The sequence below is a fragment of the Sardina pilchardus genome, chromosome 20 (assembly GCF_963854185.1).
Source record: "Sardina pilchardus chromosome 20, fSarPil1.1, whole genome shotgun sequence".
NCBI classification, from domain to species: Eukaryota; Metazoa; Chordata; class Actinopteri; order Clupeiformes; family Clupeidae; genus Sardina; species Sardina pilchardus.
Window position 1 is genome coordinate 4,902,468 of NC_085013.1, and position 27,599 is coordinate 4,930,066.

The 27,599-nt window shown below is 45.1% G+C and overlaps 2 protein-coding genes across 2 annotated transcripts; one reads left to right on the plus strand and one right to left on the minus strand.

Moving 5' to 3' along the window:
* Nucleotides 1–7,618: 7,618 nt before the first annotated feature.
* On the minus strand, nt 7,619–27,530 carry sec23a (Sec23 homolog A, coat complex II component). The gene is made up of 20 exons (XM_062522699.1): nt 27,365–27,530; nt 26,106–26,346; nt 25,746–25,803; nt 25,511–25,597; nt 24,980–25,216; nt 24,667–24,746; nt 24,262–24,406; nt 23,687–23,845; nt 23,218–23,333; nt 22,600–22,723; nt 22,340–22,420; nt 21,957–22,046; nt 15,884–15,990; nt 14,227–14,380; nt 13,372–13,449; nt 13,014–13,175; nt 11,498–11,584; nt 9,795–9,950; nt 9,255–9,320; nt 7,619–8,871 (listed from the first exon to the last, which is right to left on the minus strand). The coding sequence occupies exons 2-20, from the start codon at nt 26,324–26,326 to the stop codon at nt 8,782–8,784; spliced, it is 2,298 nt and encodes a 765-aa protein (XP_062378683.1). The 5' UTR covers nt 26,327–26,346; nt 27,365–27,530; the 3' UTR covers nt 7,619–8,781.
* On the plus strand, nt 17,624–20,918 carry LOC134067923 (adenosine receptor A3). The gene is made up of 3 exons (XM_062523412.1): nt 17,624–18,320; nt 19,643–19,796; nt 20,198–20,918. The coding sequence occupies exons 1-3, from the start codon at nt 17,624–17,626 to the stop codon at nt 20,418–20,420; spliced, it is 1,074 nt and encodes a 357-aa protein (XP_062379396.1). The 3' UTR covers nt 20,421–20,918.
* Nucleotides 27,531–27,599: the final 69 nt, after the last annotated feature.

Sequence of the window (27,599 nt, forward strand, 5' to 3'; positions counted from 1 at the left end):
GAGAACAGAAGTGGTTCATGTGGCTATACTGTATTTGCATCAGATGTATAGAGTGAAGAGCCTGTGGAATGGAAAAAGGAAATGGCATCATCATAGAGGAAAGCAAACAAAGCAGCATACAGATGTGACCCAGGTAGTAAACCCACTCACTCTTCAGATGCCTCATCCTTGAGTGTGAGCATGCGTGTGTGTGTGTGTGTGTGTGTTGTGTGTGTGTGTGCGAGCGCGCGCTCAAGTAGGTAGGTGGGGGGTTGGGGATGGATACATATTTGCGGCAAGAGTGAAAGAAAAGAAAAAAAGATGGCATATTGGAAAATAGCAAATCTGAGGGTCTCTGGGTGCTGTTGACCTTTTATAGAGATGAGTGGGTTTCCCATTTATACGAATGTTCCTCAGCCCAAGTGGAGCGCAGATCAATCTCCACGCTGCTCCACGGTGGCAGCTCAGAGCCTCCGAGCTGGAGATTAAGAATGACAGCCAGCAGAGAGAGCTTGGAGAGACACTGCTTGCCTTCCCTATTGGCTTCATCCCTAGACTTGAATCACACATATTATGCACTCTATCCCTTCCAACAGGGGAATAGCAAAGGGGGTAAAACCAACGCAGGACAAGGGTCCTCAGACATTGCAGCCAGTCTAGATCCCTCAGATGGATTTCTGAGATTGAGTCGAAATATTTACAGCATAAGGGGCAGCCAATGTGTTGATACATGTCTGGCTCTAAAGCACAAACTGATTTTTCTTTTGTGCTTCAGAAAAGACGATTGAGTTTAGTTCTGTCCCTTTCCTCTCTCTCTCTCCCTGTAGCAACAGCCCTGACAGAATGAACCTGCATCAAGGCGGTTCTCCCCACCGATAATTAGGAACACGTATGTGGAAGGTGGCAGGAGCTGTGATGTTCCGTGTGAAATGTGACACCTACCAGACTGAGGGTGTCAGGTTTAATAACATCACGCCACGCTTTTGTTTACACTCTGTTTTTTTTTTTTTTTTCCTTAACGGCATACAGAATGTATGCTGAGCTTATTCCACCCCCACTACCACCATCAACAAGACACATGCAAAAGAGAGGATCTGTTGATACAGCCAAGGACCTGACTGTGTTTTGGTCATGTTTTGGAGATGTTTAACGCTCTGGCAGGCTCAGAGTCACATGCAGGGAAGCGTAGTGCTGCTCACTGGGTGATCGACTGGTTCCAGGAGAGGAGAGGAGAAGAGAGGGGAGAGGAGAGGGAGAGGGAGAGGGAGAGGAGAGGAGAGGAGAGGGAGAGGGAGAGGAGAGGAGAGGAGAAGAGAGGGGAGAGGAGAGGAGAAGAGAGGAGAGGCAGGAGGCTGTGGTGCAGGGCACTGCACAAAACACCAGAGATTGAAAACCACTCAGGAGTGGAGAACTGATTCAGACTGAAAGCAAGGGAGCATTTTTCCATAGCACACACATGCACACGCATGTATGCACACACACCACACACACACACTAGACACACATACACACGCACACCTCTCTCTCTCTCTCTCAATCTCTCTCACACACACAGACACACCGCACACATCTCTCTCTCTCTTACGCACACACACACACACAGACACACACACACAGACACAACGCACACATCTCTCTCTCTCTCTCTTACGCACACACACACACACACACACACTCACCGAGAATTGAGCCACATCAAGTCATCAGCTGATATTGACATTGCAGCAGTCCATCACTCTTTGACATGTGTATGATGGCCTTGCACTCGTCCTGAAGATGCAATCCTAGTAAACGGCTTCCCTTCTTATTCCTCTCCACAGTGTAGCCAGAGGCACGCTAAGATAAGTACAGGTTTTTGGCAGTGGAGTTATTGATCTCTTTTGACATCTCAGTATTGGATTGTGTTGGGGCTGGGCTACTCAATTTGTGTTTACCGTATGTGAATTGGATTGTTTGGCGATAGTTTGTTTTGAATAGGACTTTACGTCAAAGAATTGCCAGAGTTTTGATTTAGAAAATGACAACAGTAGATGCATGCATGCTGTGATAATAGGTAACAGTGCGTATGGAAAGTATTCACTGCGCTTCACTTTTTCCACTATTTTGTTATGTTTCAGACTCATCTTAAAATGGATTCAGTTCATTCATTCGAACATCAGTGCAGCTCAGTGCCTGGTTTCTTCCGCACAGAAACTGTTGGGAATTGTGGCCAGTCAGTCTTCAGACTTCATTTAGGCACAGGTGGACTCAAATCAAGTCGTAGAAGCACCTCAAGGACCATTGATAGAAGTAGGACGCAACAGAGCTCAATTGCAAATGGAATATTTCAGTCTTTTTCTTTTATACATTTGCAACACATCTGCTTTTTTTGTGGAGTGTTGGAGTATTGTGTGTAGATTGATGCGTAAAATCCATTTTAAGATGAGTCTGAAACATAACAAAATGTGGAAAAAGTGGAGCGCTGTGAATATATTCCGTATGTACTGTATACACTGTATTATGCTATTGTCCCTCAGGGTTTTTTCCCTCCATTTTAGAGCAGCAAACAGCACTGAGAAAAAGCATTAGAAACAAACTGTACCCATGTTGCTCCCCAACACTCGCAATCTCCCTGTGACCTTTGCGCTCAGAAAGGAAGGAAATTGAAAGTAAAACAAGAGCGTTAAAGTGCCTGCACAGATGCCCCGAGGCTAATCCACGTCAATACCATCAGTGGGTGATGAATCATCAGGTCGAGATGGACTTTATCGGCCCCGATGAAATTATTCTGTCCAGTGCCGGTCTTTTTCGGTCACGGTGACACTGAGGAGTCGCAACAACCTCACCCAAAAGACGTAAGGGAAGTCTGAGCCTTTTTGAGGGCTTAAAGCAATGATCACACAATCTCCTGAGTTGAAAAGAGATTGTCTAGCCTCTTATTTTGAAGGAATTCACAGCAGGCTACACATTTCTCAAAGTTCAGCACCTTTTGTAGAGTTATTTCAGTAGGCCATTATTAGTCTGTGAATGGTCTGTTGTCACCCTTTTCAGCTGAGGGGTTTGGGAACTTCATCACAAAAGTGTCTCTGATCAAATAATAGTGGGATTTACTTACAAAATAGGAAAATGAATAAACACTGAAACCTGAATTGAGTACCTGGCAGGATTGCAATGACTTGCCTCCATCTGAGAGGAACACTGGTAGGGACGCACAATTAACATGGCAGAGCAACTAAGAACCTTCCCTACAGGGTTTGGCATCAACAGCCTACCCAATGCACCACCACCTGTGTATGCCTGTCCTTGGCCCAATCCCAATGTCCAGACTCACAGACTCACGGATTTTGGTGCGTGTTCTGGCGTTAGTCGTAAGAGCTTAGGGCTTTCCCAATGTCGAATTTCATCACATTGGGATTGGGCCCTTCTATCTTTGAAGCATTTGCTGAGTGTTAACCCTGTAGAAATATACAGCCCTGGGGGAAAAAACATTCTGATGTCTTCCTACTGTACGTCTGCTGAGTGAAATTCGAACCAGTTGACGGTCATATTCTAATAGGCTATGCAGTGGTCTCTTGATTTTTTTATATGACCGTCAACTCATTCGAATAGCACTCGACAACCCCTAGGATGGCATCAAACAAAAAGTGCAGTGGTCTCTTATTTTTTTCCAGAGCTGTAGCCTGCATGCTGCCACGTTGAATGCCAAAGCCCTGGCATATGTCAGTGGTAATAATGAGGCTTAAGTGAGACTCGGGGGGTGTTTGTCAGCGAGAACACCTCCACTCAGATGAGATCCCCAACCCACCAACCTGATGATGAAGCCTCCACACTGAGAGGCCCCAGGCTCTGTAGCCTACTTGCAAGTGGGACGAATGTGCAAATGAGGAGTGTTGAAACCTCCGACAGAAGGGAGAGACGTACCATTTGCATCAGCAGCAGAATACCACTAATTGTGTCCGTTCTGTACCTTGTGTTGGTTTTTGAATCTTTCAGAAAATATGCGAGTGTCTTTCTTGTTTTCTCAGCTTTGGTTATTGCCATTAGAGGTGTCTAGTTATGTTAAATACTCATGTGAGGTGGAGACAAGAACATACAGTACATCTAATTATGTGCTACCTGCTTAGAGCACACGGAGTTAACAGCAACTCTGACACTGCCCTGCAATCGAACTCTGCGGAGGAAGATAAGCAAGGACGCAAGGTTGCCATGGAAACGTCAACACCAGTTGTCTTTGGTGGCGGTATCTCGCCAAACTGTCTATAGGCTAGTTGTTGGTCTTCATCTCTTCAGGATGTAGAACAACTGTGTCCGTACAGACCTATTGTGTGTCCTGATTGGGTCTTGGGGATGTTGGAGTTGGAACCGGAACCCATTTTGTTAACCTCCGAGTGCAAGATGCAATTATATTTTGTAAGGGACAGATTGTGCATCTTCTGTATGTATTTCAGCAGTTCCAGAGAACACCGTGTTGAGGGCACCTTTGTATCCAGCTGTAGTGTCAGAAGAAACACAGTCTTGAGGGCATATTTCTATCCAACTGCACAGAATGTCAGAGGGTTCAGAAAAAACAGCAGGGAAAAATAGAAAATTAATAGGATCTGGCATCTCTCTCTCTCTCTCTCTCTCTCTCTGTCTCTTCCCCCTCTCCCTTTCCCCTCAAAGAGCAGTGGTCCTTGTTACAGCATGATCAGAGAATGATGACCTTAACCTGCATTCACACACACACACACACACACACACACACACATCCACCCACCAACCCACACACACACACCACCTAGAGAACTCCTGATGTTCCACCAGAAATAAATGTCCTCTTCCACAAGCCACCCTGTAGTCTGAGTAAAGGAGACTAATGATGTCAAGGAAGCGCTGTTATCTTGTCGTACATGCCGTGTTCCTTTGCTTTGCATCGCCAACTAGGATGTGAAACATTACCATAACATTCAAGTCTTCACAATGCCCTTAACTGCCTTGCCTGAAGCTACATTTGGTTTGCTACATTTATTAAAAAGCTGTCAAAAGGGGAATAAACCCTTGTTTAGTTGTAGCCCTCCTATGATGTTAAACTATTGGTGCACAGTCACTGCTCTTTGTCTTGGGACTGTGGACACATTTGAATGAAACGTGTATCATAGCCTACTGAGTCGAGCAGCTCCATCCATACCTATGAGTGTGGCTTTGGTGTTTGGTGTGACGGATGCAGAGGTGGGTGAAAGGGTGGAGGGCTCATCCGTCTCCATTATCCTGACCCTGCATGCATTTCTCAGGAGAATCCATCACAGCCGATGAGCCCCAGCATCAATCACTTTCCACTGGCCACATAATCAGGACTCAGAACATAACAAAAGGGAAAGAATCCTAATTGTTCTGGCAACAAAGCAGGATCTCAGCACTGGATAGGCCATTCTTTCTCACTCTCATAGACTTGGCTGGTTTAATTTTACAATGTCTGCGTGTGGAGAATGCTGTTGTGCATTGTCCATTCAAGTACTGAGACTCTGTAATGACAAAAAAGTGTCATCAACAAATGTCATGTTTCATCATCGCACGCCTCACACCCTGCAAAATTTAGTTTCCATAACCATAGCCAAATAACCTACATGTCATTGTCATTGTAAAGTATTATATTTCTTGGCAATCAGTTTTGAGAACACTAGGTTTGGAAGGAGAGCTGCAAACACACACCAAAGTCGATGTGCAGGCAACTAGGTTTAAAACTTATGGAGAGAGAAAGATGGCGCACACTCCGAGTTATAGGTCAGTTTTTTTTTCAATAAAGCAGTAACGTTTCGGCCTTTGGCCCTTTGATGCGATCTGAAGAAGGCCAAAGGCTGAAACGTTACTACTTATTAAAAACCTCTCTCTCTCTGGATAACACTAGGTTCTCTGACATGTAGAAGAGATGCTGTAAGGGAGGGAGATGTTATACGCCTTTAAGGACTTTTGTGTTAGGTCTCTGTTCTGTCTGAATTGATTTTAAAAATCTGATGTACTGTATGAACAGCGGGGTCTGTGCTGTGCTGTTCATCCAAAGACAGCATGGATGTAGGTTTCTCTGTCTCTGCTGTCTCCCATCAAAAAAAATGTTGTCTCCACGGCAACCCGCCCAGGTCTGTTCCATCACCCACCACACCACACGCTGTTCACTTTTCTTCAAGGACATTATGCATGTTTGAGGCCCCATTTCAAACGGGTTTTGTAGTACTCATTTAAACCATCCCTCATCTTTAGGACTTTCAATTATGCCAACCACTCCCAGCCACTCATTTTCACAACATGTTCAGAACCAGTTTACAGTTCCTTAAAAATGTTCAAGGAATTGAGATATGTGTGCCCGCCGTAGGGACAGCCTGTTACTGTACATACGTGTGGGGGAAAAAAACAATTGCTGGGCTTCTAATGGTGGCAGTCAAGCAGCTGAATATTTCACACGTATAATGGTAGAAAGCCCTTCAGTCTCACATATACCTTTTCTAACCTGGAGAAACAGGTGTTTACAGTAGGTTGGGCTCCATACATCTCGATGTGTGACTGCACGTAGCGAATGAAAATGTTGAAAGATGGTAATGGAGTATTCAACCCTCAAAGGAGTCCTCCACACCTCTGCTCCAGATAATGTAGCGCTCTGGCGGGTGCATGTGTTAGCAGCTGTGCTTACCCGCTCTGGTCCATTTACTCTCATTCTACAGATACAGCCTGGAAACACAAGCGTTATGGGCATGTACAGCAGGGTTCTGCTCAATTCTGGAATGTAAATGGAAACTGCCACTCAATTCCAATTAAATTCCTGAATTTCACTTGCATTTCAACTGGGATAGCACACAGGAAGCAAAATAGAAATTTAAATTTTGCACAACCCTGTTGTAGGCCTACAGCCCTAGCAGTCATTTCAAAAGGCGCTTATTACACACATGCTAAACTCAATTAAATGGACTAATCACCACAGCAAAGAACAACGAAGGTCTCGCCTGACTGTTGCTGCTCTCATGTGGTTGTCATGGAGAATAGCCGAGACCATCAGAGTGCTGTGGCTATTATGGTATTACCATCACTCTAGAGAAAAAAGAAAGAATTCCTTTTATGATGTGTTACTTAAGTGCTATTCACATAACAAGTCAGAGCACATGAAGCTGTCTGCCGTGGTCTTCACGTCAGAGAAGACTTAATCATTGCCTTTTTGATGGAGGCATTCTATCCACGTCGCCTACGAGAATCGTGAGAATAAAACACTGTCATCAACATGTAATTATGCTGTTCTTAAGGCAGCATGCCTTCAAGCTAGATCACTCACGGCAGTGAAGTACCATTCAACTGCTACTTAAAAATACTGTTGTGATCCTGAATTTTGAAACAGACTTAACACAGTGCTTCTCCTTTCAGAGTTCCTTCCATAGATTTGTTTTGCAGCAGAGAGGGAACATTGTCCATTAGTGGTGTAGAAGTTCCTCCCCCATTATGGCGTATTAGCAACCATCATTATATTGTTTCTTCAAAGTGCATACATTATTGATAGCTGGCAGAATGTGAAGAAATTACCAAAACACAGCAGGACTTTTTATAGAATAATAATAACAAGCTTGAGTTTGATAGTTGAAATAGCTTGTTGATATAATTCCGCTTGTTCATCAGACCATGAAGAAAACACACACGGCTCATGTTTGACTGAGGAGCATTTTATTAAGAAATCACACTAATACTGTTAGAAACTATGCATAAATATCCGAGTCTTTTCCAGACGGTAGGCAGCGTTTGCAATCCAGCAAGTCCATGACTGTTAGGATTTACTGTTGGCTTTGTACTTTATGCGCCAGCATAATGTGATATAGAACCACCAAGAGGGATTTGATGACAGACAGAGGGGAACAAGGATGGGGGGGGGAATAAGGGCTCTATAAATAACTCATTGTTTTTGCCGCCACAAAGGCCGGGGTGAGAACAAAAGCACTCAGGCTTAATTGGGCACGCTGGCAGTTTGTTTGTCTCCGTGCCTCACCCACTAGACGGGTACCACCGGCGTTGATGCAAGGTAGGCTGTTGTTGGATCTAGCTTATTCTTTCACACTCTTTTATATAGAAAGTTATCCAGATAAGCCATCCAAAAAAAAAAAAAAAAGCTATTGTGGGAAGTGTTTGAGAAATATACTATTCAGAGGGTTTGATACGGGAAAGCATAAGGACGGGGGGAAAAAAAGGTAAGAAACAAATTTTGAACGTCAAAGGAAAAGTATCCTCAGTTCGTAAGGGAGTCAAGTTAGTGTTTCTGAGACAAGTTGCTCTGCCATTTTTGTTTTTTTTTTACCCACCCACATATACAGCACCTCATGCGTTCCTTTTCAGTAACAATCGTTGCGTCTTTTCAAACAATCACTGGAGACTGCCTTGGGACAATAGTTACATTGTGAGGCTCAAGTGTCAGACTCAGTTGGCAGTAACTTTCCTATGTAAATGTTTCCACAATAAAAAAAAAACACCAGGGGGAAAGACAGAAGAATATGAAAGAGAGAAATGCCATCAAGAAAAGATGGATGAGAGGAACACACTGAGGCACAGATAAAATGATATGAAGAGAAGAGGGGGGAGAGAGAGAGAGGGGGGGGGTTAAATGGTAAAATATGGTAATCTCTGGGAGCAGATGAGGTCTCCTCAAAACTGATAGTTCCTGTACCTCGCAGGCCTTTGGAGTGTGGGCTGTTCATATTGGCAGGGCTGAGTGGGGTGGGCTGGGGTGAATGAGGGTCTCTTTGTGTGTGTTGAGTGGCGAGCTGAATAGGCAGCAAAACCCAGCCACCCCCTCGCCTGCCCATCATCAACCCCAACCCCTTAGGCTGCGCTGGAGACGGCCAATTTCTTCAGGTGGTCCATGAAGACTTGCAGACTCACGTCGTCCGTCAGGATGGGCGCTCCGGACTCCTGCACAAAGTCGGACAGAACAGAGCGTTTAGGCATGGCAGCCACCTTGTTTAATAGCACACATTTCAATTTCCTCTTGGCAGAGTCGCTAATGAGACGCGCTAGCCTGGAGCGAGAAAGGGTCAGGTTGTTTTGTTGCTTGTTGTTAGGAGGTATTTATTATTTAGGACTTCACACACAAACACATGCACACAGACACAGACACAGACGCACACACACACACACACAAACGCACGTACATAAATAACACAGTAGCTTCTAGGTGTAGAAATATGAAGAGCACAGGATGTTAGAATTATTTAGAAGTACTTACACCCAACATATCCTGACACACACACAGAGAGAGAGAGAGAGAGAGAGAGAGAGAGATTCACACATCTTACCTGGCCCCAGGCATACATGTTGTTGTGGGTCTGAGATGGATTGACTTTGGAGAGCAGGAAACGGGCCTGTGGGGAGAGAGGAGAAATGGATCAGCTGACTGGGGCGTCAACAGGAGCAACAACATCATCCAGCCTGACAGGACGCAGGCCCTGCAGCCCAAGGCACACGCACTTCATGAAGAGCTATGGAGATTTTTCATCAACACTATACTATGCACTCCCGCGAAAACGTCACAAGTGTATGAGCTTGTTGTGCAGCGGCTGTTTTACGACCTAAGCAAGATGCTTTCACATTAACTCGCTGTGAGTTGTGTGTTTGTGTATGTATGTACTAACTGACTTGATTGTTGACATGTGCTGTGTGTGTGGCTGTGATTGTTTGTGTGGGTGGTGTTGTCTGGCTTGGTTGTTTTCATACTCACTGTGTGTGAGTATGTGTGTCTGTGTTCAGCATGTGTGTGTGTGTGTGTGTGTGTGTGTGTGTGTGTTCAGCATGTTTACATGTGTGTGTGTGTGTGTGGTGTGTGTGCGGGGCCTGACCTGGCTGCCTCCGTGCTCCGTGTCGATGTAGCGGGGCATGGGGAAGCGGCTGTGCAGGATCTCCTGCGCGTCGTCCACGGGGGCCTGCAGAAGGTGCCGGAAGTTCTCGTACTCGGCCATCTCCTGGTAGCCAGCCTTCCTCCACTGAGCCACCGTCTGGGGGGGGGGGGGGGGGGGCAGGAAGAGGGAGTGAAGGAGGTTAGACAGGGCACCAGAGATGGAGGAGAAATAGAGAGAGAGAGAAAAAGACAGAAAGAAAGAAAGAAAGAGGCAGAGACAAAGGGTTCTCTAAAACATATCATTCCAGCAGACCACAGAGCCAGCAAATTCAGTTTTTATTTTTCCCTCACGGGTCCAAACATTGATTTTTCCACCAGAATAAAAAGCTAAAACATTTTGTGGACAGTACAGACTTTTGATAATGGTGTGAAATGCCCGAGAACCCAAGCAAACAATACCATTTACTGATGAAAAATTTGACCAAGTGTAACATCAGAAAGTCTCTAAAAGCATTTTCACCCCCCCCAGGGCTTTTGTCTAGCCGTTCCACGCGGCCTCCCTGCCACATTCTCCTTCCTTGTCTGAGACAGAAGTCAACCACTGCAACACAGGAGCTCTGCTTCTATGGCATCAAGCTGTTCCTGTGATGTGTTCCATCCCATAATGTTCTCAGCTTTTTTTGCACTGCTGTGGGCACAGCTCCCTCCCTCAGCTGTGACAAAGCCCCCGCCGTTACTGCCAAAGCTTCAACGCCTGCCTCCACTGCGGGCAGAGAGGCACTACTAGCCCCACTCAGAGGTGTTAGGTCCTGTTCCCAGCTCTTACCATCTCACTGGAGTGGATCTGAAAAACTGTCTAGGGCCTGTGCTGCTAAATGCAGCATAATAAAATGTTGAAATAGCACTGCAACCAGTGATTAAAGCTGAAGTCCGCCGGGATTTTTTTTCAGTGGAAAATGAATAATGCATAGATGATCATATACAGCTGTGGGAAAAATTGGGTATCCGCGTCTAGCCATCCATTCAAATGAGTTGACTGCCATACTCAAAATTAAGAGACCAATGAAAATTTGAATATGACTGTTAACTCATTCGGATGTCACTCAGCAACCGCAGGATGTCATCAGAAAAATGTAAGTTGAAAAAGAGCTGTATGTCCAGAGTTCCCTGCTGTTCATATGCACTGTATGTATCTCAGTCTCCATTTCAGGTTGGTTCTCACTCATTTACTTCCATTTCCATGGCTTTACAATTCTCCCTAATCATCTCAAACATGGATGTGGATACCCAAAGACTACAGAGATGTTCGGCAACACAAAAACAAGTCACTCTTCTACTCCACCAATCAGATATTGGATGTAACCTCACAGAAGCATTAGAGAAATCACTCCAAGCAGTGGAATGGCACCAAATAAAGCTCCCCAACACGCTCTCACTTCTAGCTAGTGCAAGTCTCAGGATTCCAGTTAATCAAATGGATTACCAGTAGGGAAATATTTCTTTCTCTGATATACTGCAAACACTTCATCTGGAAGTTATCAAATCTAATATACAAATGAGGGAAGCCAGAAGGTTCTTAATTTGGAGTGATTCCACAAAGATCGCAGGAGTCATCTAGTTCCAGGTAGAGAGACCTGATATTCAGGTAAGCGCTTGAGTTTCCAGTCCTCACAGCTGCTTGGACAGTATCTGAACCTTGCTTACCTCTCCGTGGTAGATGAGAATCTGGAAGAAGGTGTCCATGAGCAGGATCCGGTCAGGCAGGATGCTGCTACTGTCCAGCAACACAGGCTAAACAGACAAGACAAAAAAACAAGACAAAGTCAAATCAACCAACCAAACAATCCACAAATCAATCAATCAATCAATCAATGACAAATGAGGAAGAGATGAATACCCAACCCCAACATTTTTTTTTTTGGCAGGGGGACTCGGGGAGGGCAATCTACAATCTTTGCTAATTAGGAAGAGAGAGAAAAATGCCAAGTCATAGTTCCCTAAAGCTAGAGCCGTTGCTAGTCTGACGTACTCCTCCATAATGGTCTGCATCGGCCTCCACCCCCCACAACAGCAGCTGCTTGGCTTCCCTGAGACCAGACCGCAGCCATTTGGAGCTCTTGAGGGCGCAAGAGCCATTAGCTCTGCTAACAGACGGGCAAAACAAACGGCCTGAGCGGACGCCGTCTCCTGGTAACAAGGCCCGTGGCGAAGAGGGGTGCATGCGTAACCTATTCAGTTCAGTCAAGTCATAAAAGGCGGCGTAAAAATAGTAAAAGCAAACACACAGCAACACCCACACGCACACACAGACACGAACACGCTTACACAAACAGTTATTCGTGTCCTTGCTAATTAATTCTCTGTTGGAGAAAAAAAAAAGACCTTGCAGCTCTCTCTCTCTTTTCCATTTATAGCGTCTGACAACTGTAGCGTTTCCCTCCATCTGAAATCACCATCTATCATTAGACGTCAGTCTCCCGACCGGGCTCTCTGCGGGAGCGTGCTGCAGTGGGCGATAGTCTCAGTGCAGCACAGCACATACCAAGCACAGGAAGCACTTCTGGAGTTCAGCGGAAAATCCGAAATGATACCAAACAAAGAGAACAATATTCCAATAATATGCTCTTTGATTGATTGTGCTCTCACTCTTGGAGTAATTAATTAACAGAGGTACCTGGAGTACTTAATTAAGAGGGGCAGGTGGGGTAATTAATTAAAGAGGGGTACGTGGGGTATGTACGTACGTGGGCAATAATACCTCTCTTCATACGAGTTCAACAGCTTCGGTCTGCTCATCTCCTCATACAGTATTTTACATTCGGTGATTTACTTATGTGTCTACTTTCAAATGATCAGAAGTCCTCTTGAGAGTGCAAATAGCACTCAGAGGCCTGCAGCCAGATGGACACAGTGGAGAAGTGACTGGACCTCTCTGTGCCTGTGCCTGTGCCTTTTGCTCCGTGAAAATGGCGCATCCAAAGAGTGAATGATGCCATGATGCTTCATCAACATCATCCATCCCTGTGTTTTTGCGCTTGCTGTGTGTGTGTGTGTGTGTGTGTGTGTGTGTGTGTGTGTGTGTGTGTTATAAAACACTTTAAAGGAAAGTTACAGACAAGTTAGGCCGGAGCTCAACTCTCTTGTTTCTTACTCCAGCATGGCCCAAACCGGAAGTCGTGTGTGTGTGTGTGTGTGTGTGTGTGTGTGTGTGTGTACTAACCTCCGGAGGTCCATTGAAAGAGTATGCATACAGGATGGGCTGAATCATGATAAGCGATTGAGTGAGGTCCTGTCTCATGAACTGGTGCCTGTAGTAAGAACTTTCGTCTGGGCTGTTGTTGAAGACTTGCAGGAATGGAGACCTCCGCAGATGGAACATGAACTGCAAAAACAATGAAACGACAGAAAACAGATATGTGAATATACAAGCTCTGGCACATGAATAATGACAATGAATCCACATACAAAAAGCACAAATATGTATCAGCTAACATCAAAGAACTCATTTGATGTGTTGATTAAGTTTACTTCACACTAATGATTCCATTACAAAGCAACATTTGAAAGCACACGCTGACCTGTGGATAGAGGGAGAAAGTCTCAGAGAAGCGGAATGAGTTGGGGTCATCCTTGTGGTAATCTCCAAACTTCTGGCACTGAAAATGAACAGACCAAGAGAATAGCTCATTAAAAACATACTGTACACACAGACTGACAGACTCTCTCTCCCTCTCTCTCTCAAAGACATTTATCATCCTCAAGACTATCACATTCAGGCAACAGTCAGGTAACTGTGTACCGAGCTGCTCCAAGGTAAGTCAACAGGAGCATAATGAAATCAACTACAGGACAAACCTTGTTAGGGGAGCTCTTATTTACTCAGCATTTGAATCAAGTTAAAACACACATCTGATTATGATGTTCAATTCCATGCATCATGTGTGGGATCTTTTATATATTTGGTTAATGGCAAAGATTACAAATATGGATTTTCAATGATATAGTTTCTACAAAGACATGTATCCAATGGGACTATAAGTCATTCAGCCCTTGCAGAGTTGAAAGCTGTGACCTATGAATGGGACACTCATGCACCAGGCCATTAGTCATTAATTCTGCCCAAGCCCAGACATAGGGGATGAGGGCGGGAGTGCTCATTTACAATAAATCATTTATAGCGGAGGTCTTTTCTCCCAAATGGCTGTCAGAGCCGAAGTCCGTGAAAGACACGAACACAGTCTGGCAAGTTCTGTGCCATGTGAGCTCAGCCTTCACACCTCTGCAGGAACAGCTCTAGAAGGATGCTTGTTGAAGGGGGGGGGGGGGGGGGGGGGGGAGTTCTGCGCTTGTGCGCACTGAGGAACACTTCAAAAGTTACAGTTTTGTGGTTTAAGGAGAACATTTTGGGAACCAGAGTCAGCGAGTGGACCTACCAGGCGGATGAGCTGTCGGTCCAGCCAGCGTAGGACGTCCGGTCCCTCCTCCGACTCGGCCCGGTAGACAGCCAGACGCGCCATCAGGATGGCCGCTGCCTCCTGGTCGAACGAGGCCGCGATGCTCTGGATCTGTGTCTGTGCGTCGGCCCAGCTGAGAAACACAAGGGGGGGGGGGGGCAGTTTCATAAGAAGATCCAGTCGTTGGGTGACAAATCTGGAATCAACCGAGTGACTCTTGCCACCGCAAATTAGATAATTCCCGTAACATCACCTCCTTTGCTAAAAATAAGCCCAGGGCCGACCGTGTGGTCGTGTCCTGAAGGACACACGGACCAAAGGAGACATGGCCTCCACTACTGGGGGGGGGGACACGTCCTCATTCTTGCACTCCTAGGAACACCCCCCTTGAGGCTCTCCTGCCTGATGAAGCCTCAAACCTATTCTGATTCTAGAACTCTGCACCGAGGCCAATGGAGGAGACATGAGAATGCGGAGGGGGAAAGCATAGCAAATGAAAAAGTGCAGCCGAGCGTGCCAAATCATGAAACACAAAATGGAAAATGAATTAACCTCAACCCTTCTAAACGACACTTCTGAAAAGACCTGTCAGATCGAGACACAAGCGCAAACTGATAAGCACATGAGCTCTATGCAGTGTTCACTTCCATTATAGCGCCATGAGTGTCAGTGTGTTAGATGGTGAGGGATAACAGACTAATCTCTATAAGGCAGATAAGCTTGAAATCAGTGGCATCAGTGCCAATTAAAAAATAACACTGCTTTCAACTAATTGCATTTGTTAAGTCAACGGCAAGATTGTGAACAACCTTGAGAAAGACTAGTCTCTGGTTTTGTCTTTTTCATTCCTTCAAAGTTAACAAACTTTTAGGCTTTTTAGGAGTTATCGTGTGTTTTAGGGTATGAATTCACGTGTTTACATAATAGCCTGTTAGCGTGAAGAGGTGGAGCCAGGGGTGAAGTCTTGTTTTGTAACTTGTATGGAAATGGGCTTTGATAAACATTGGCTCGCTGTTTAGACTGAGAGTGCAGCACATTCCCAACAGGATGGAGGCTTCCTTTCTTAGTCTCTGCCTTGGTGAGTCGTCATGGAAACTGCACAAACTTGACACCACAAGATAGAAAGTGTCTAGAAAGACGGCGGGGAAAAGAAACCACAACGTACAATCGCAGAGAAACACTTTTCAAGCGAGTCTGTGAAGTGCACGAAATAAAAGAGGTTCTATGAATTCAGTGTCACAACAATATAGACTAGTTCAACCCTTTAGTCAATAAATACACTTATGTTGTGTGGAGATACCACAGACAGAACATAAAAATATTCTGTGAAAGGTTCCATGACACCTAGTTGCATGTTGTACATGTGCACACACACACATTTCAGAAAAGTGGCAACTTCACACTAGCTTATCCTAGCTAACTACTTCACCTCAGACTGATTTTTGGTGTGCACACAGTCCACACCAAAGTGAAGCACCTGATGATCACATGGAATGATCCAGCACATACACACACACACAAACTCACGGGGTATGATGCGCCCACACAATCAGACACACATTACTGTGGGAAAACACAATAACACACACACACACACACACACACACACACACAGATATAGAGATGTTATACTAACTTCCTGGCGATGGTGGAAACTCGGATGCGTCTCTGGCCGCTGGAGTGTTGGTACTGCGTGACGAACTGGACTGCCCCACGGCCGCCCTGCGGGATTGGTGCGTTGTGCTGGAACAGATCACCAACCAACAGACACACATCAGATGACTGCACGTGAGAGCGATCCTACCCCCACATATACAGACTTGTTATACATACATATTCATACATACATACATATTTATAATATTCTGCTTAATGCATACCAATTTTGTTTTGTTTTTTTAAACAAAATTTTCCATTTTTAACTATTGCAATGTTCTCATTCTGAAAGTCGATTTGAGCAAAAGCATCTGCTAAGTAACCATAACAGTAACCATAACAAACATCCTATGATTATGATTTTGAACTTCCAATCAACACAATACACCCAAAGTTCTTACAAGGGCCTCAGTAACAGCTAACAACATTTTTTTTTCCCCTCACACTGAAATGATCACTAACAATATTAATGATTTCCTCTTGCATGTCCACTCAGATCCACTCAATGTAACAAGGGTGGTGCAGTGGAAAGATGTCTTTAAATAGGCATCTGATTAGGGGCTTACAAACCCTGGGTGATGTGGATTATCATATGATACTGTGGCAATTAATTTCAAACAAATAAGGCCGTGTTTAAAAGGGGAAAAAAACAACAAGAGAAGGAAGAGGCTGTACACTAGCTCACATAGAAGACTGGTGCTGGTGAACAGCTTCCTTGACACGTGAAGCAGAAAAACAAGCGCCTTTAATTGGTGACCAAGAGCTTAACACCAGGCAGAAAGGCCCCGCGATCATTAACGATTAGGGCTTAAAGCGAATTACTCTCGTGCTTCTTGCCAATTACCACAACAACACTCGGGAGCAAAAAAAGGCCTCATTAACCTGGCTAGCGTAGCGGCAGCCATTACGGGAGAGGATATTGAATGCGGGTCCAGCTGTTTGCACAGAGACCCAGTTACAACCTTCCTCAGTGAGCGCTATGTCCACACAACTCTGGGCTCTCCAAATGTTAGCCACTTTATTTGCACCAGCAACAGAGGGAGCGAGAGACAGAGAGCAAAGAGTGTGAGAGAAAGAGAGAGAGAGAGAGAGAGCCAGAGCGAGAGAGACTGTTGCATAGTTGTGTCGCTGGAAAGTGGTGTGTTTGTCTTTTTACAGTGGCAGGTGAGGAGGGGTGGGCAGCGTGAGGCTAGGCAGGTGAGGGGTGTACCGCTCAGGTCCCCATGGAGAGAGATTTGGTGTGTGTGTGTGTGTGTGTGTGTATGTGTGTGTGTGAGGGAGAGAGAGTGCGTGTGAGTGAGTGAGTGAGTGAGAGAGAGAGAGAGAGAATGATCTTCAAACACAGCAGGAGACTGGCAGATCCATAGCAGCAGAAGTCTCCTGAGAGTGTCAGATGCTCCACACACACATAAACCATGAAAACGTGACCACATCCATCTGCGTTGCCAGTCTCTTCTCATGGCTCAACTTGACTGTAGGAGCTCTACCCGGACTATGACATTCTGGACTGTGGACTAGGCATCCATGAACTTCTGATTTTTTTTGTTTGCTTTGGACTTCAGAACTGACCGCAAATGTAGCCAGCGCAGAGCGAAGAAGGAGGAAGTGCTTTGAAGAAAACCTTCCCAGCTTCACGCTCACCAAACGAAAACACACACGCAGCACACACACACACGCAGAGCAGACACACACACACACACACACACACACACATGTGGGTATGGCGTCCAGCGCGGTGGCGTACGCGGCGCTCATGATCTGCTCCAGCGGCTGCTCGGTGTGCGGCAACTCCATGCTTCTCCTGGTGGCGCTCCTCAACAACAACCTGCGCACCGACACCTGGCCGCTCACCTGCAGCTTCTGCCTGTGCGACCTGGCGCTGGGCCTGACCATCATGCCCTTCAGCGCCCACGCCAGCCTGTTCCGGCCCGTGGAGGGCTACCCCAGCGAGGGCGCGCTCTGCCAGGCCTCGGCCTTCCTCTTCGTCCTGCTCCAGCTGGCCTCCGTCCACTCGCTGACCTGGGCCACGGTGGACAAGTTCACGGAGATCTGCTTCGCGCTGAGCTACGCCCGCGTCTTCACCGCGCGCCGCGTGCGGGCCGTGCTCGCTGCCGTCTGGGCCTACTGCCTGCTGATCGCCGCGCTGCCGCTGGCGGGCTTCGGCAGCTACGGCTACGGCGAGGGCCGCCGCGTGTGCGCGCCCAGCTTCCGCAGCTCGTGCGTGGGCTTCAACGTGCTCTTCGTGGGCCTGGGCGTCATCGCGCCCATCCTGGCCATGTGCTGCCTGTACGGCTACATCGTCTACGTGGCCAAGAAGCAGGCGCGCCGCGGCACCTTCGTCTGCAACGAGCAGCACTGCTTCTACGTGCCCGCCAACAACTACCTCCGCAGCTCCGTCGTCATGATCGCCACCGTAGGTAAGACCGCAGCAGGGGGCTGGGGGGGGGGGGACACACAGGCACTCCCTGTGGCCGTGATAACGCGCAGTGACATGCTTCACTGCCGAAACAAGCTTTTTAGGCTGACTGTTTTTCCGAGTAGGAATGTGAAAGAACTGTGTTTGGGTACAGCTTATTACCTCAGCCAGGCCAGGTAATTATTTGAAATAGCACTGTTTGCTGATCCAGGTTATTGCTGCCTTGAAAATATGAGAGAGTAAATCATAACAGTAGAGGTTTACTAGAAGCAGTAATTTTACAACTGTTGGCCTACTGATAGTAGTAATTCTACAGCTGTTTGTTATTTGCAACGACTTAACAGTTTAAAATTGTTATTGAATAGAACCCAGTGTTTCCCCCATACTGTTCATATATCCTGACATTGATGAACAGAAAATACTTACTTACTAACACTATAAAGTTTATGGACATATTACTTTTACACTACCTCTTATCAATAATTCAATACACTCTCAAATTCAACCATAGTCAAAACAAACCAGTTAATAATTTTCTTATATTTAAGTGTATGTCAATTCTTAAAGTGTGGTGCTACAAAAGCAATCTTTTAGATAACCTCTCTACTGCCATGGAAAAAAAAAAGATTCCTCAAACTTGCTGATGTGATGATCTGAGAGATGATTACATCTCAAAGTGATTTGTGTAAAATGGCTGCAACCGATTCAAAATACACAATGCTGGAGCTGGTCAGTTCAACTCAAACTTGCCGTATTTTCTGAAAGCCAATTACAAGGTTCCTGCCCTTTTTCACTGACATTTCACAACTTTTCCATGACTTTGTTTTCAAGGGCCCTTCATTTTGACACCCTTCACAGCCTACAAATATACGAAATTGCATACTTCACTCCACAGTTATGTTCTAATTATTGAACACAAAAAAAAAGAAGAAGAAAAAAAAAATTAAAACTTATTATATTCTTCAATTTAGTCAATTCAAGTGGAAACTGTATTGCTCTACAGAAATGTCATGACTTTCACAGGCCTGGAAAAAGGCATTTTACAATTCAAAAACGTTCCGCATTTTCATGAAACCATGGAAACCCAATATTACACAGCAGCCTCAGCTATGAAAACAGCTGTTACACAAACACGAGACTGAATTCAATAACACCAAACAGAATACGATAGCTACATGACCTGACACAACCTACTCTGTATTTGTGTTTTTCTGTAGATGCATGTATTCACAAGATACATTACATACTGTGTTTGTAAATAAATGTTTGTTTATGTGTATTTTCAATGAATCGCAATATGTCTTTCTGTGTTTGTGTGTAAAGTGTGTCTGTTGGTGTGCTGGCTGCCCTACATCGTGATTTGCTTCTACGAATCACTGACGGGGAAGGAGAGCCCAGAGCCCGCCTCTGCTGTGGCCACATGGCTGATGCTCTTCACCTCCGCACTCAACCCCTGGATCAACTCCATGACTCAGACGTAAACTACACTAGCAGCGCACACACACACACACACACACACACACACGAATATAAATGCACAAAAATTCATGCGCAATTGCGCATAGATATAGTTCATGAATCAAAGGACACATTCGAAGGACTTCATTACGGAATGCAACAGGCATCCTTGCATTGCATTTTAACATACCAACATCAATACTCATTAATCAGAATGAATACTCAATATTTGAGGCTAATTAAGTCAGCTATTTAAGCTATGTTATGTCGCCGAACATCTCTCAGACTAAAGGCCAGTTTTCTGATGTGCCTAAAAGAGACTAATTGAACACAGAATTACACACTGTGCAATTCAAGTCTACGTTCATGAGTGGGCAAATGACTTACGACCCCCCCCCCCTTTTCCCCCTTCTCTCTCAGACGCTACCGGGCGGCTCTGCGGCTCAGTCTGACCAAGCTGCGGCAGATGTTCCAGCAGCGGCGCAAGAAAACCTCCCTGACTCAGATAACGGCCACCCAGCCGTCCAGCGCCAGAGAAAGCTGCTCGTCCGCACCACAGCCCCCCGCCGGCCAATCACGAGTGCCCGCAGGCATTTCCCAGCATCCCACGGGGCATGAGCATCAGCACAAACCCAGCACATGAGCACGAGCCCAGTAGATAGCACAGTCCAGGACCGAGTCGATCACAGCATGCACATCAACGGGTTAGAAAAAAAAAAAAACATTAACCAAAAAAAAGAAAAAAAGGAAAACACAAAGCAACAAGCCATATGGAGGCCGCAGGATGACTAAGAGACATTTGCATTTTTCCGGCACTTTCCAAGCCAAGCGTGTGCGCAGCGGCGACATGTGAGGGAGTGTGAGGAGGAGTGAGGAGGCAGGAGTGCACTAAAGACTTCTCTTTCTACAAAAGGACGGCTCGTCTGCATACCACTGTGTCAATGCCACAGCGGGGACCACTAAAGGACCTTCTCTAGCCGCTCAAGTTAAAAAAAAAACAACAGCTTGCTCACTTGCCAACACGTGCACTCTCAATGGCAGCAGTGGGCACGACTCACACTGCGCCAAACACAACAAAGGGTTCAGGATGTTTTCAAGCCCTGGCTACATTATTTTGTATTATTTATTAAAATAAAATAAAAAAGAGACATTCTACCACCATTACGGAATGTTAAATGTTGTCTTTACTCTTTCTGGTAAGTCAAGGTAATTCAGACAGTGTAACTCACTACTTGAGCAGCAGCAGTACCAGTAATGTCACATTTGGGACATCTTTAACAATCCAAACCAAAATGGGAATTCTTTACAGTCATCTCATTTACTTCATGTATTACGCAGTTAGACATCAAATATTATGCAGAAGTATTACTGTCAAGAATCAAGAAATCCATCCAGGGCATTTCTGAAGACCGTGCACCCTCTAGTGGTTAAAATGAGTAACACTCCCAAACTTTCCGAGAGGTGGTTAAAACTCTGGGAATGGTGCCAGCTCAAAATGACTGCTGGAGATGACTCAGCTTCAAGGACAGATCAGACTCATCTCCAGTGAAAAACTGTGAGCCTGAGAGGTTAGGTGATGAAACTCTCAACTCTTACGACTGAGTCAATATGTACAGCTAAAAGCTGGCGCATTTATCATCACATCTATGGCAGTGACTCAACATGCAGTGTGTGTGTGTGTGTGTGTGTGTGTGTGTGTGACAATACAAACATCCAAAGACCTTGTGAGGGACATGATGTAATGTAACCATTAAACCATGCAGGAAAGACTGTTGTCTGCTTTCAATACATTTTATTAAACGCACTAAGTGCACCGAATTTTGTGTATGCGATTGCGCCATTAGTTCTAGCTATTACACCATGGCCATGAGCACCACTGACAGGTTCCTGATCCGCTTTAACGCCTTTGAATTAGGTCCTATCAATCTGGGTGGCCAGCCTTCCTCTGCAAACGTGAAAGGAGAGGTAACGATTGAGTGGTTTCACATGGCTATCCCCTCGGGCCTTTGGAAATTACCTCTGACCGCTCTGCTCTCTGACGGCTCAGCTGAGACACATCTAGGAAGCAATCGGAATTGCAATCACACACACACACACTCACACACTCTCTCTCTCACCTGATTGACCACTTCACCACACACACACACACACGCACACAAACGCACACACACACACTCACCTGATTGACCACCTCAAAGTAGATAGCCAGAGTGGTGGTGGGATCCAAGCCACAGATCTTCCACTGGCATGTGCCGCCAGTACCAATCTCCTGCGAAGGTGTGAAGCATGGATAGAGTGAGAAGGATGAATGGCTAGTTAAGGATTTAACACTTCATTACCAAATGAATAAACACAATAACATCAACACAGTTATTACTACAGAGTAAGTACCTACAAATCTTCCCAAAAGAGCACATTTAGCATCATAGAAGATCATTTTTTACCTAATAATTTAGATAGGAAACAGAAGAGCATGATTCCAGCTGTTTTGACAGCACGTCCTGTGATAAGGCGTCACATGTGACAGGTGTAAGCAGGTGTGAAAGCAGTGTGTGTACTCACATTTTCAGACACACACGGCCCTTTGGCATTCAGGGAAACACATGGGCCAATCGCTCCTGAAATCTTGACCTCTCTCGAAGTCTAAAAGGAAGTTCGACAGGTTTGACAACATTCAGCACTTTGTCCTCCGGTGAAGCAAAGTCAAAGTGAGTCATATTTTCACATCATTTGTAACGAATATAGATGGGGTAATTCTGTGTCATACATGATAATAGTTCATCACCTTTTAAACTGAAAACAAAACAGAAACATAAACATACCTTAATTTCTAAAGTGCTAGCGAAGGCCATCTTGAAGGATCCTTGCACATCTTTTGTAAAGACTCTCTGGAAAGTCTGCTTGAAAAGCGACGTGTTGAAGGAATCTGCCATCACCATGTAACCACTGCCCAAAGAAAGGGTTGAATACCCATAATAAATATAAGAAAACATACCATCAATGCACAATGGGCTCCTCAGACCCCTCAAAACAAGTGTGATAACACCAACATGGCAAACTAGTGGAGTACCATTCCACAGATTTTACAAATGTATCGGTCTTTATTTTAAGTTAGTTGGACATAAGCAAAAGGAGTATGTACATAGTTTTATGCTACAACTGATATGCAACTTACTTTCAGATATATTATACTTCTTTAAAGCCCTACTAATAGACACATCTTTTTTGATGTAACAAACCCAGCTACAATTCTCAATCTACCAAATGTTAGACCAAGCAGAAACAACAGCTTTAGGCTGTCTACAATCCCTTTCTCATCGTTATGAATTTGGCCACGACTGTGATCTGATCTGTAATTTGGGTAACAACAGGAAGGGACTGGGACAGACACAATGCTCAGGTGCAGCACAGCGGACGTGCCCGGGGAGTCTGCCGCTCACCCTGTGTAATTGGGGCAACACTTCATCTCGGCGAGTCCCGTCTGGTCCAGGGCACAGGCGTAGATGTCGACGATGTGGCCGTTGGCCGCTGCTCGGTTAGCCAGCGCCTCGTAATGCTGGAATGCGTCGAGGAGCCGATTTAGATGCAGTGCACAAGAGAGCCACTTAATTTATACACTAAAGCCTATAAGCCTGTTAGAGTGAGTACTGTACAAATGTTACACAGGCAGTGACTCATTCATCCACAGAGTCGTTTAAGAATTCTGGATAAACCGCACATAATGACCACTATAAATAGGCAAAACACCTAATATTAGGTCAAAGGAAATACAAATATCTCATACCAACGAAAAGGTTTTCCATTTCATAGTATCGTGGGTTACTAAACATGTGATTGAGTGGTCAGTTAATCAGTTCAGTGTGAGACAGTCAGGCTATACGATGGGGACTACTGTTGAAGTTTGCTTACTTTTGTGGCCTTCTTCATGAACTTGGCATTGTCCTTCTCAATGTCGTGCCAGGAGCGGATGGGGGTCTTCAGTTCGTCGCCCACCACCATGCCAGGGCCTTGGGTGGCTGGCCCACCAATGAAGGTCATGATGCGTGCGCCAGTGTTGGGGAAAGTACACTGCCATGAAACGATAAAAAGTGTTCAGATTAGAGATCACAAAATACAAAAATGTGAAACCTTTGTTATTATTATAAATAAAAGCTTAACTGCTTTCGATACTAACACACTACTAGCAACATCAGTGCTACTCTTCCACCACATCAATTCCAATACACCTGGAAGTGCCAACACTAATCATTTCACTTCAGAGGCTTCAGTGAACACAAAAGAAAATAGGTCAGAGCACTGTGACAATGTCTTCTGGGACAGAAATAGTGAGACGCTCGCCAGATAGAAGTGACATTTATCTTAGGAGTTTATAAAAAAAATTAGCAGTAGGCATATTCTGCTGCTCTACAGTATGGTGCTATTTTCAGCCTGAACCTGTGCCCAGCTTAGCCTTAATGTGCTTGTTTGAGTGTTTTCACCCTCACCTCCAGCAGGCCCACGGCAATGGACAGTGCTACACCCAGGGAGCGCAGCGGCCTCTTGCCCTGTGTCACAGGCCAGGGATCCCTCTGCAGCTCCCCGAGGAGGTCAGTCAAGTTCATGTCGATCTTCTGAACTGGCTGCAAGAACCTGCACACATCAACAGCCATGTTATTAAGGCAGTCCTAATCCCTGCAATAATAACGCTACACTTTGTGTACGTTTCTCCTTAGGAGATGTACGCTAAAGATTTATCTTGTCCACATATAGAGTGTACATCATTATTTCTCCCAGTCAAGTCAGTTTGGATCACTCATGCTCATCTAAATCCTAAAAGCTCACACAGCAACTGAGTCCAAGGCATTAGATGGCAATATGCCAAACAAACTTAGAGATGATAGATGGATTACCTGTTAGACAGAGGAACCTGTGGGCCTTGGGGACCTCTTCCTGCTTGCGGTGCCGCTGGCTTGGTCAACCCAAGCATCTCCTGAAAAACAACACTCACAGTCAGCATGCAGTATCTCCAGTCGGGTCACAAAATACTTTTCATAATTTTCATCATAAAAATCAGTTCTACTATAATGCGTCTAAACCAATGCAAAGTTTACATCTGCAGTCTTCGTTTGAATTATTTTGGCTTTTTCATTTCTGCTCAGCTCAAAAGCAACACAAGGACATTTGTAATGAGCCAAAGAGCAAACATGTGCAGTAACGACTCACCTGTAGCTGCTTGGCATTCAGATCTTTGGTGCCTCTGAAGACGTAGCTCTTGGAGATACCCTCGCATCCCAGCTCGTGCACCTGGATCATGCGTCCAAAGGTGATGAGGCCGACCAGGGCAGTGGGGGGCAGCAGACTCAGAGACATCTGCAGAGACTCCTTCAGGGCCTGCAGGTCCTCATCCTCCATGCACGTGTCCACCACATACAGGAAGTTCAGTGGCATTTGGGGACCTCTCTGTAATAAGAATATGGAGAGGGGGGGGGGGGGGGGTCAAAGTGAACTAGGGGAGAACTATGGAAACCATGCATCTTCAAAGGTACAGTATCATTAGGTGATACGATAATAAAAAATCTCTGATTTCTGCTTCTTGAAATGAGAATGTTGAAAAAAACATAACATACAACAGTACAACATTATTCACAATTACATTAAATTATCCCCAAAATACTCAGAGCAACATTTTTCTGTATCTAGACATACATAGATTCCTTTCTTCCACAGTGGTTGAAAAAAGTGTACATTCTGTACCTGAACAACATATTCAATAGTAGAGAACTGGGGAAGGAGCTCAGCTGGTTGGTTCACTTCTGAGATTCCAGCATAGGTTGGGGGAAACTGGAGTGAGGTCATACAAGCAACAACACATGAACATTTGTGAAACAATAAGCCTCTTCCTGATATATATGACGTGAACATGTAACAGTATTTAACATGAAAACATGCCAGGAATATTTAACAAATAACATTTTTAGAATGGAATTACCTGGTTTCTTTGGTAACAGAAGTTGCAAGCCCACAATTTGGCTCTATAATCCACTTGACTGTGTCAAAGGGGAGACAAATTTGCAAGTTTAAAAAGGACGCTGTACAAGTATACAGTATGCAAAACATTATTTTGACTGTAAATACATACACAACACAGTATTACACACCATGTCACCATTGTCTGTCCAAAGAGGAATAAAAGCTATGGGTACAGTGTTCATAATAAGTTTCTTATCGGTCATCTCTCAACATAGGCCCTTCCTGTCTGATACATTTGGTGAGTGTGTGTGTGTAGGTCTTAGGTGAATGTCAAAGTGTATGGCTCGTGCCCTGATCAGGTTGTTCTCTCTGGGCTTACCACAAGGGGTTGAGCACAGCGCGACAGGTGGCACGACTACAGAGCACTGGCTCATACTGAATTGGGGGGAGGTCCGGCCGTTCCTTCAGAGGCGTGAAGAGAGAAGCAACAGGGACCACCATGCGGGTGGCCTCAAGGCGGCTAGAGGGCCACACATTCCAGCTAAAGCGTACACCATCCCGGTCCTCATTCTGCTGGATGAACTCCTGGAAGGTAGCCATGGCACCCTCTGGGAACTAGGCTGGTGGTTGAAGAAGAAAGCAAACGTTGCATTACCTACAACAGTACTGGTCAGGTAGTTTAACCGCCAGTAAAGCCTCCCCGATAAGTGTTACTTTGAATAGACATCAGGCAGAGTGAGGGTAAGAGGGAAAGGGAGAAACAGAGGGCACCAGATTACTTGACTGCCTTACTTACCTCGTATACCCTTTGGACTTTTTGACCAGTGCAATGGTACTATTACACTATACCATCAAACCATAAATGCCTGATTAAGCCACGTCAACAACATATTAAGATCAGTAAGAAGACTATTGCCCTTTGAGAAAACCCCTGCCTATCACATTCGATGATATCATGTCCACTACAGCAAATATCTGCAAATATTTCTGAAACTTCAATGACAGGATGCTGACCTATGTGAAATTACATGAGGATGGTCAAAAAGGGTTGGGGTCCTAAAGTTGAGAACCAGCTAGCTGTGACAAGTAGCGTTGACAGTGGCAAGTTACTTTTGTTTGGCTGTTAATGTCACAATATAACTAATAGTGATACCACCAACCGTATTGAAACAAAGTCGCTAATCATCCCGAGGAACGACAACGTAATTATTGTGTTTACAGCTAGAGAGGGACAGGCTAACTTCGATAGCTAACGTTAACGTAGCTGGCTAGCTACCTAGCTTACTAGCTATTGGCAACAGGAGCAAAATGCCAACACTTTATTAATACAAATCTAGAAAGTTTAACTACTGTCTTCATGGCAAAGTGTTGGTTACAAATGCCTCACATTCTAAACACAGATAGCCTTCGACATCATAGTATCTAGCTTACGTGCAATAGCAACCAGAGCCAGTCTGTCAATGTTGCATCCAACCGGTATAACGTTAAACCAGTACGTTAAAAATATTATGGCACTAAAACATTGAGGATACGAATCTTTGTAACACATTAAATTCAGGAACAGTATAATAAGAATTCATGCATAATGGGGAAGTATGTCTAAGGAGCTATTCATTCAAAAAAATATGACACACATACCTCTTACTTTTCCAACACCGCTTTCACTGACAGCGAAGGGGCCCATACACTTGCCAGCGAACTTACGCCTAAGTGCTTACGTAGCAGCAGTCAACATGGCTGCATGAAACATTTGCCACGTCGAGGGGTGGTGCCTTGAAAATGGTCCTTTCCCAAAATAAATTCTGGGGCACGCTCCGTCCAATCATATCCACATCGAAGTTTCATAATAGCGAGTAATTTCAAGTTCAAGTTG

What these genes read in the sequence shown, in the direction of transcription:
- LOC134067923 (XM_062523412.1), top strand. Translation starts at nt 17,624, where the DNA reads ATGGCGTCCAGCGCGGTGGCGTACGCGGCGCTCATGATCTGCTCCAGC. An exon ending in CGTCATGATCGCCACCGTAG is followed by an intron (nt 18,321 to 19,642) that starts GTAAGACCGCAG and finishes TTGTGTGTAAAG; the next exon opens with TGTGTCTGTTGGTGTGCTGG. An exon ending in ATCAACTCCATGACTCAGAC is followed by an intron (nt 19,797 to 20,197) that starts GTAAACTACACT and finishes CTTCTCTCTCAG; the next exon opens with ACGCTACCGGGCGGCTCTGC.
- sec23a (XM_062522699.1), bottom strand. Translation starts at nt 26,326, where the DNA reads ATGGCTACCTTCCAGGAGTTCATCCAGCAGAATGAGGACCGGGATGGT. An exon ending in TCTGTTACCAAAGAAACCAG is followed by an intron (nt 25,598 to 25,745) that starts GTAATTCCATTC and finishes ACCTCACTCCAG; the next exon opens with TTTCCCCCAACCTATGCTGG. An exon ending in TTGCCGTGGGCCTGCTGGAG is followed by an intron (nt 23,846 to 24,261) that starts GTGAGGGTGAAA and finishes GTTTCATGGCAG; the next exon opens with TGTACTTTCCCCAACACTGG.